General features: G+C 46.1%; 1 protein-coding gene across 2 annotated transcripts in view; it reads left to right on the plus strand.

Annotated features, from left to right (window-relative positions):
* The first annotated feature begins 528 nt into the window (after positions 1-528).
* Positions 529-10,000, plus strand: part of LOC308333216 (myosin heavy chain, skeletal muscle) — a 45,820-nt gene continuing 36,348 nt past the window's right edge. The window contains exons 1-3 of one of the 2 annotated variants that reach the window (XM_080789450.1): positions 529-612; positions 1,542-1,686; positions 3,561-3,651. In XM_080789450.1, coding sequence (XP_080645576.1) covers positions 1,646-1,686; positions 3,561-3,651 — 132 coding nt within the window. In that variant the 5' untranslated portion in view covers positions 529-612; positions 1,542-1,645. Of the gene's footprint in view, positions 613-1,541; positions 1,687-3,560; positions 3,652-9,886; positions 9,950-10,000 lie in introns of those variants that run through there. The other variant, XM_080789451.1, reaches the window with a different exon arrangement.

Raw genomic sequence — 10,000 nt, forward strand, 5'->3', positions numbered from 1 at the left:
CTTGACCAACAGTAGCTATATAGTCTCCATGTAACGGCAATTTAGAATCGGATTCCATTATCGTCCTTACTGTTTATTGAACATGTCTCGTGTTATTATTATTATGGATGGAGCCGGGCACACAAAGGGAAAGACTGTAGGAAGGAGGAACTTCTTCTGAAGGTTCATAATCATTAGATAAACTCGGTACAGCTGTTTCGGTTTGTTTGGCTAGAAGAAATCTTTTTTTTTTTCACCCAGATGTCCCAAACTCATTTGTACCCGCTGACGGGGGACGGGGGGGGACGGGCTCTCTGATGAAACAAGCGATGACTAGTCTTTACATGCAATTTTCCCCGTCTTCTCGTTAAATGTGGCGGACAGATGCGTGTGAAGCGCGTAGTGGTGGTGGGGGGGGGGGGGGGGGGGGGGGTGAGGGTGAGGGTGGGGGCCCGAGTGATTTAGGGACACATGTGCGGACCAGGCTATAGCTCACAGCCACCATGCATCTCATCGTTTCATTCCCCCGACAACGCACAACTACAGCAGGCCATTGAGGACTTGCAGAGCGAGGAGGAGAAGGTGAACCTTCTGACCAAGGAGAGGGCCAAGATGCAGATGCAGACGGAAGAAGTGAGTTCATTGTTGACGGTCCGTCGTGTCCTCCTCTCTGTCGCGCCTCGGTCTTTATCCCAGTGAGTGTTCAGCATGCACAGGCCCGCTGCACTTAAGTCCTTAAGTTTGACCTGAGATCAGATTCTAAAAATGTCTTGTCTACACATCCCGACGGCTTTCTGAAAAAGCTGTGTTTCTATGTCAGTCTTTCTTCGATTTTTTTAAAACAGCAGACCTACAAGCTCGCAGCGCGCCACTCGGTGGCGCGCTATGAGCTTGTAGATCTGCTATTTTTCAATAGCTAAAGCATAACATAATGCTAACACCAAAAGGGGTTCCCGCCCAAAATGGGTTAAGTTAATATACATTGTGACTATACAGTATGACGTAAGCACCACAAGGGGTTCGGTTTCAGACCCAATTTATGAAATGGCTTTGCGTGTGTTCATTAAAAAACAAGTGTGGAGTTTGCATGTTCTCCCCGTGTCCCCTAGGGCAGGTATACCCTCACAATAAACATGCAGTAATCCTGGTCTCTCTAATACTGCCTCCCCCTGGCAAGCCGGGGCGCCTGATGGAGGGGAAAGGAACTGGTTGGAATAAACGTGTTCCTTCCGCGCACGCGCTATACGTCCAACCGGGGAAACCCCCCCCCCCCCCCTGTCAGGTGAAAAGAAGCGGCTTGGACTCCTCATGCATAGAAGGAAGCATGAGGTCAGTCCGTTGCTCTCCCCAGGTTGGCAGAAGGAGTGTACTGTATTACTATTACTATTATATTAGACAATTGACAGTTGGTGGGAGAATAAAGATGGGTGACAAAAAAAATCTTGGGATAAAAAAAAAAAAAGAAACCCCAAAAACATACGGTATAAAAAACATGAAAAGAAACGACATTTTACAGTAATATCTCGTGCTATGTTTCTGTTGCGTTGCACCGCATTGGTCAGCTGGAGTACCAGCTGGAGCAGGAGCGTCGTCAGCGCGCGGAGCTGGAGAAGAGCAGGAGGAGGCTGGAGGGAGACGGCCGCTCCACCCTGGAGAGCCTGGAGAGATGGAGAAGATGAGGAGCAGCCTGGAGGAGCTCATCAGAAAGTCAGTTATAACCCCATTCTGACCTGAGATCAGATTCTAGAAATGTCTTCTATACATCCTGACCGTTTTCCATTCTGACCTGAGATCAGCTTCTAAAAATGTTCTTCTACACATCCTGACAGTTTTCCATTCTGACCTGAGATCAGATTCTAGAAATGTTCTTCTACACATCCTGACAGTTTTCTGAAAAAGCTATATGTTTCTACGTCAGTGGTTCTTCGATTCTTTTCAAAATAGCAGACCTACAAGCTCATATATATTATTATAAATGATATTATGATTGTGATTATATGATTCTTTCACAGCGAATGTGTTAACTCATATATTTGCTTCTGGGAGGTCCCTGGAGGAACATTAACATATTTTGAGATTGGGGTTCTGCGGCCAAATGCATAATCATTCCGGGGGTCCTTGACATGAAGTAGTTTGAGAAGCTACTGAAGAAACCACTTTTTTTTGCCTGATGCCTGAATCTTGTAAAACAACCAGACGATAAAATACGTGGAGCTATATAATGTATCTAAACGTCTTGGAACGTATTGCAATTTTGATTGTTATGTGGTGCTCCACACTCGGAAGCGAAAGAGCCCACAGTGTGTTATCTCTGCACAGAGCCGTGTTATCTAAAACGTTGAGGTGCCGGCCGGGCCCCTCCGGGCGCTCGGTGGAGGGTTCCAACAAGTTGCTATCTGCCCCTTCTGTAACACGAGAGCAAAGGCATTTATACTCTACTGTACTCTACCTGGGAATAAGGACCAACCGCAGACAGGGATCAATCCACACGCACATCACGCACGCACACACACACACACACACACACACACACACACACACACACACACTGCAAAACCCTTAGTGTTTGACACATTTTTGAGTGGTGCAACCACTCCAAGGAACAGGAACATGTCCATGTTAACCTATGTGACTATGAGTACCAGTAGGGGCAAAAGAGGCGCTGTTGGGCCAGAGACAGAGAGAGAGAGAGAGAGATAGTGCTGCACTGTTGCCTGCTAATGAGAGAGAGAGAGAGAGAGAGGTTGGTAGGGGGAGAGCGGAGTTGCACCACTCAGTTCACACGGGTGTGATTTTTTTGTGTTTCATTTTCTGAAAGTTATTGAACATAGTTATATTTTGTTAGATAGATTTGTTAGATAGTAGATGCCTATTATGACCCGCGGGTTGGAAGTGGTTATACGTCTGACAGAGTCAGCGTGGCCCCGTAGGCTTGTACAGCAGTGGGAGACACACACACACACACACACACACACACACACACACACACACACACACACACACACACACACACACACACGTATACTTATAATCGACGAACAATAACGCAGCTGTGTGAAAAAAACAGTGAAAAGCGGGTTATTCCTCTTTGACGTCAGTGACCCCCGTCGCTGCGTGGCCTTCTATAGGCCACTTCACTTTGAGCATTAATCAAACCCCGTGACTCACTCACTGTTGCCATGGCGACCCGAGGTCTCAAACAATCCCCGGGCGGCGCGCCTCGGACCAAATGAAATCTGTCATTCAACTCTCTCTCTCCCTCTCCCTCTCTCCCTCTCCCTCTCCCTCTCTCCCTCCCTCTCTCTCCCCTCTCTCTCCTCCCTCTCTCTCCCTCCCTCTCTCTCTCTCTCTCCCTCTCTCTCCTCTCCCTCTCCTCTCCCTCTCCCTCTCTCCTCCCTCTCCCTCTCCCTCTCCCTCTCCTCCCTCTCCCTCTCCCCTCCTCTCCCTCTCCCCCTCTCTCCTCTCCCTCTCCCCTCTCCCTCTCCTCTCTCTCTCCCCTCTCTCATCTCTCTCTCTCTCCTCTCTCTCTCTCCTCCCCTCCCCCTCTCCCTCTCTCTCTCTCCTCTCTCTCTCCTTTGAAGGAGAGATCTGGAGATAAGCAATACCAGCACCAAGCTAGAGGCAGAGGAGGCCCTCAACATTGGACTGCAGAGGCAGAGCAGAGACATGCAGGTAGGGGTGCGTGTGTGTGCGTGTGTGTGTGTGTGTGTGTGTGTGTGTGTGTGTGTGTGTGGGGGGGGGGTGCGTGGTGCGCGCGCACAGCGTGTGCGTTTGAGTGTGCGCACGTGCACCGATATACTGTCTCTGTATTCAATGTATGAGCAAATGCAAGCATGTGAATACATACGTATGTATACTCTGCACTCATATAAAGAATAGTGCAAGTCTGTATACAGTATGTGAAACTGTATGCACGGTATGTGCGTATTCTTTATAGTGGGAGAGAGAGTAAAACTGGACGTGCATTCCATCGCATTCACATTGGGTCGGATGCTCTCTTTTGTTGTCATCACAGTAGAACAGTACAGTTGTACAGTAGAATAAAAAAATAGATAGATATAGAATATAACTTGAAATTCATAGAGTGCCTTTCAAAAGAAAAAAATCTACAAAATAAGCTGCCCGAAAAGCCTGTGTGACAACAAGTGACTCTTCAGTGTATACTTTATACTTATATGGAGAGAAAATGCAAACTGTGATATTAAGGAATATAGGACTCAAATAGACAAGTATATGTCTTTATAAAGTACAGCAGTGTACAGAAAATCAAGACAACAGGACACAGCACTATAGCTGGACAGAACTGTACAGTAGGCAGATGCTCACTTGCGTGCGTGCGTGCGTGGGGGGACATTACACGGACACACACACACACACACACACACACACACACACACACACACACACACACACACACGTCCATAATATAGCGCCGGGGATGCTGTAAAGATGCATTCCTGCCTTTCAACAGCAGTGCTGGGCCCTGCGCTGTGATTGGTCCCTTCGACTGTGCGCCGCGCTTGTCAGGGGGGAGAGACGGCTAAAACATACTATACTACCTTCTGCTATTCAAGCTGATACGCATCTTTCCGTCCGTCGTCCTCCTCCTGTCCCGTGTATGTATGGACGGGGCGGGGAGGGGGGGGCGTTCCCACCTCGCTCTAACACAGATGTTAACCCTTCCTAGATCCCCCTCTGCGGAACGCTGACAAGGGTTCTACGAGGACTTAATTATACACCCCACACTTCTAACCTTGACGTAAATCGACTACCACTTATTTCATGGGATTTCATACAACAATAGGGAGAAGCATTTTGTGTCAGTGGATTTCAGCATTCGTTCCACTGTCAGCTTAATAATAACCGAGGAGGCAGCAGGTTCCTCACATAATGCGTATACAGTATACGTATACGTAACAAGTGAGATCATTTGTCGTATTCATATGCCCCCGCGGGGAGCATTATATATATATATATATATAGTCACAATCCTAATGAGGAGTCTGTAATAGTTTAATTCCATTGGCTTTCGATGCTAGTGTATAATATTCACTGTGGTCTTCACAAAGTGATTTAAAACCATGTGCCACCGGGTCTCAAAGAGAGTGAAGTTTATACTGAAAGCGTTTTGATTATTTTTTTACCGTAAATCTTTCTGTGTCATCTCAAGCGAGATAGAATCACACATGTCGCCTTTTTTTTTTTATATATCTGCGTCACTGGAGCTTGTGGTGGAGATAATCTGTTTTGTCTGGTCCTCTGTTCCTCGGGGGAGACGGGGATGTGTAAAGTGAGATTGCAGAGAGTGGGTGACTGAGAGAGAGAGAGAGAGAGAGTGTAGTAGCAAGGGAGAAAATTAAGAGGATGGAGAGAGAAACGTGTAAAACGGCGTATATACCTCCCGTAGATAGAGCGAGAGAGAGCTCAGTCTCTGTGTGTGTGTGTGTGTGTGTGTGTGTGTGTGTGTGTGTGTGTGTGTGTGTGTGTGTGTGTGTGTTTGTAAAGTTCAGGTGACGCTCCTCCTAAATGCTCGGCAAGGCGAGGAGGAGGAGGAGGACCCTGATGTTTCAATCCAGAGGTTTGAGAAGGTATAAAGGAAAAGAGAAAGAGCGTCTTTGTACGTCGGGGGCCGTCTCTGATCGGAGAGGGCCGAAAGGCGATCCGCGCGTCCGTAAAAGGTCGGACATGTTTTCGCGTTTTAACTGCAGCTTTGGCATTCTCCTTATGTCACAATGAGGCCTTTATGTGTGTGTGTGTGTGTGTGTGTGTGTGTGTGTGTGTCCACTGACTGTGGTTCAGGACATGTCTTCTCCCCCCCCCCCCACCCCCCCGCTGATAAAGATGCAGGTGGACGAGGGCAGATGCCGAACAACAAGCCGGCCGATTGGTCGGCCCCTCTTGTCTCCCAAGGCCCCCCTCCCCCCCCACGCCGCCCACTCGCCGTCTGGTTTTGATAGAGAATAAAAAAAAGGTCACATGAATATTATGTCCACATACTGACTGAGTGTGCAGCATTGTGGCTCAGTGTGGAATCAAAGAGATAGCTTTGTGCAAACGTTTATGATGAAGCGGCCCCTCCCTCCCCCCCGCCCCCCCCCACCCACCCTCCGCACTCGCACTGTAATTCAAAGCAGTTGGGTTGTGTGTAGTATATGGAAGTATGCTGGCTGGCTATAGCTATACTCTCCTACATAGTTGGGGGGGGGGGGGGGGGGTATGGTGGTGTAGGGTAGCCCGTGGTCGTATATACATGGTCATAAAGTTATATACACTACATGCTGTACCACCCCCAACTCATGGGGTCATCATGACTCATTTGTTGCGTCATGGACACGTTTTTATGGGTTTATGGGTGATTTTATATGAATTATGGCTTTTTTTTTTTTTTAAATCAAAGAAATTCCATGAATTGACTCGTCGTGTTGTGAGCTTTGGGTCCCGGGGAGACATCACATATTATTTATTTTGGTGCTCGAGCTTAAAGGTTTGGGTTTGGGTCTGCTATATCCCACTCGGTGGCGCGCTACGAGCTTGTATAGGTCTGCTATTTTTTAACGACTGACATAATAAACATATAGCTTTTTCAGAAAACTGTCAGGATTTAGAAGACATTTTTAGAATCTGATCTCAGGTCAGAATGCTGTAAATGGGTCACCAAGCCTCTATAGCCTGCCCCTAGCAGATAAAGTTCAGTCTTATACCCCGCGGTCTGACTCCAGATCAGATATTACACACTGGTGATGTTACAGCAGATTGTGCTTATACGTGCATGGGATATGTAGTTGCTTCATCCCCGTTTTCCTAAAGCTCACAGCTTGAAGCTGAACAATCCATACATTTAAATTCTGACAGAGAGAGAGAGAGGTTATTTATTTACGTCCAAACTACGATGAAGATGGATGGCAGGCAGCGCATCTTGCGTCCATTCCGGTGTGCCGTCTGCTACAAATAACTGTATTGTCAATAAAGTGCCCGACATCATGGAAAAGTTGGGGCAGACCGCCTCCAACCACTGCAGATGTGTTGGTTATATTTGATTTATTAACGTACTCTACCACAGTAGTTCTGTTGACCAAGGAAGGACTCCCATCAGAAAAAAAGGTTTTGTGCCAGGGACGCCCGGTAGAGAAGATTTAGGCTTGTACAAAAAAAAAACGAAAAATATCTTTTTAATTTTAAAATTAAAAGTGTTCCTTCCACGCGCTACGTCCAACCATGAGGGAAACTCCCCCCTGTCAGGTGTAAAGGAGCAACTTAATTGGACACTCAAGCATGAAGGAAGCATGAGTTAAGTCCGTTGCTCTCCCCAGGTTGGCGGAGGGTGTGTAGAGCCCAGGATCACATTAGATGATTGACAAAGGGGTGAAAAATTGGTTACAAAATCGTGGGATAAAAAATATATTTAAAATAAAAGAAAAGTTCAGGAAGCTGCCACCACGTACTGTAAACAGTTCATAACAGTGATTTGACCTCACCTTTTAAGACGCACTGTAAAAGGCTGCAAGTCTCACAGGAGCTGTCATCACTCAGCGATCTGTTCGGCCAATCAGACCCCCCCCCCTGCCCCCCCTTCTACTTGCCCAGCTGAAGGCATTTAAAAAGAACAAAGGCTTCGGATTCCAGAAATCCATCACAGAGAGAAAGGGTTTGCGGAATTAAGCCCCTGCATATGTGAACGGGATGGCGGGATCTTTACCAATGAGGTCTGAAATCATGGCGTGCGTTTGATGCAAAAGGGGCAAGGGCTGCAAACGCTCTTTGCGAGCCGTTGATTATTATTTGGATTTTTTTTTTTTACACTTTCAACCTGATGTCCCTCTTTTTTTATCTAATCTAATAAGCTCCCAACGTGTCACAGGCGTGTAGACTGGCTATTTTCACTATCCGTCAGAACAATGAACATACGGTAATTATTGCCTGGTCTCAGCTGGTGTTTTTCCTCCGCTGAGGGGGGGGGGGGGGGGCTCACAGGATATGGCTGCCCACGCTGCTTACCATCCCCACAGCTCTGGTGGGAAGTAACTAAGTATATTTACTCAAGTGCTGTACTAATTTTGTGGTACTTTTACTTTACTTTTCCAATTTTCATACTTTTACTTATAGTAGCTTACTTTTTTTTAAACTTACTTTACTTACAATTCTTTACAAAAAAAATTATACTGGTATTACAAAACTAAAATAGGATTTCTACGCTCTCAACTAGTCACGTGTTGCCATTTTTGAAGATTTTGACAATTCTTTAAACAGAAGATTACTTGTGGTGGCTCAAGTATATTTTGTTGTACTTTTAACTCAAGTAATGTTTTTAACACAGGCCCTTTACTTCTAACAGAGTATTTCTATATTGTGGTAGGCTATTGCTATTTGTACAGCTATAGACCGGCTATTTCCGGCTATTTGAGCTATTTTAAGTATATTTAAAATGGTCAAACCAGCGAACAGAATACATGTTGACATGAAATGTTAGAAAAAGCTACGGTTAAAGCCCTTCAATCGGTGATGTCTTCGACTGGTTGTCTGTCTGTAGAACAGCAGCAACATAATGGGTTTATAGAACAGTGCTTTTCAATAACCCTTTTGAAAACCCTTTTAAAAGCCCATTTTAAATTCAGCATTTGAGCCACGGACCACCATTGCACAGAGATTTAGCCTCTCAGACCCAAACGTAGAAGACTTTGCCCACAATATCATGCTGTAATCGATGTGGTAGGAGAGACAACAGAAATGTTGATCAAAATAGGACTGCAGACATTCTTGTAAATGCAAACAATAATTAACTCTTTAACTCAAGAGTTAAAGCTCTGATAAGGGTCCATTTGGTTACCGACTATCCCCTCATTAAGCTGGGGACACCTGGAATCCGCCTCAAGGACCACTGGTGGTCCCCGGACCACTGATTTAGAAAACCACCTGGTTAGAATGATAACGCCTAAACATCATAATCACATTTTCCGTCATGGCGTTTTACTTTTGCTTGTTATACGTGCTTCTACTTTAAGTCAAAGAGATCTGAACACGCCTTCTTCCATGCACCTCTGCCCCTCTCAGACATGAGCACGGAGCCATCAGCCATAAGTCAACATCTGATTGTAATTTCAGGTCCAATTATTATGGTTTTGAGAGTTCAACGGGGGAAACAAAAAACAGGGGGGAAAAAAAAACTAAAACTTTAAGTACATACAATACAGAGATCAAACCTCCCTGACGATCCTCGACCGCGATGGGCTAATTTTGTTATTTCCCCCCTATATGCCGCGCTTCTGCGGTTCTGTGGGAATGCGCCGGCTATAACGTGACAATAACACAGAGGATAATGTTGTCGGCGTAATTGCGTGCTTCCTATAACTCTCGTTGGAAAGATGTATGTGCGAAAGACGTATTTATGAATGAATAATGGTTTGTTTGTTTCTGTTGGTTGTAAAGAGGAGGAGGGGGGGGGGGGGGGGGGGGGGGGGGGGGGGGGAAGAACTTCGGTTTGTAGAAATCAAAGCTTTTCTTCCACGTTGTTTGTTATAGGGCCATCTTCAAGAACACTAGTCGGTTCATTTTACAAGCTTATGTTTTCCACACAACTGTAGTCTGTATCACAACCACAATATTTATTTTGAGGCTGGTTTGAGGGTGTTTTTGGAAAGTGAAATTCTAACAAGAAACAGATATTGTGTGTGTGTGTGCGCGTGTGTGTGCGTGCAAGAGAGAGAGAGAGAGAGATAGGGAGAAGAGAGAGAGAGAGAGAGAGAGAGAGAGAGTGTACACAGACTATGCATGCATAAGGGGGTGTGGACAGCAAAATGCTTGAGGGGATCGACTGAGTGGAGCAGCGTGTGAGAGTGCGTGCGTGCATGTGTGTGCGTGTGTGTGTGTGTGTGTGTGTGTGTGTGTGTGTGTGTGTGGGACAGTTCAGTCAGTCAGTTGGACTGTTGCTACCCTCACCATGGCTGTGCTCTCTGCAGATGTCCTGCGCTGGCATGTGAGTTTTTTTTTTTGCTTTTTTTTTATACCTTTTCTACGCTTGGCTTCT

The sequence above is a fragment of the Protomyctophum bolini genome (assembly GCF_963924005.1).
Source record: "Protomyctophum bolini genome assembly, chromosome: 18".
NCBI classification, from domain to species: domain Eukaryota; kingdom Metazoa; phylum Chordata; class Actinopteri; order Myctophiformes; family Myctophidae; genus Protomyctophum; species Protomyctophum bolini.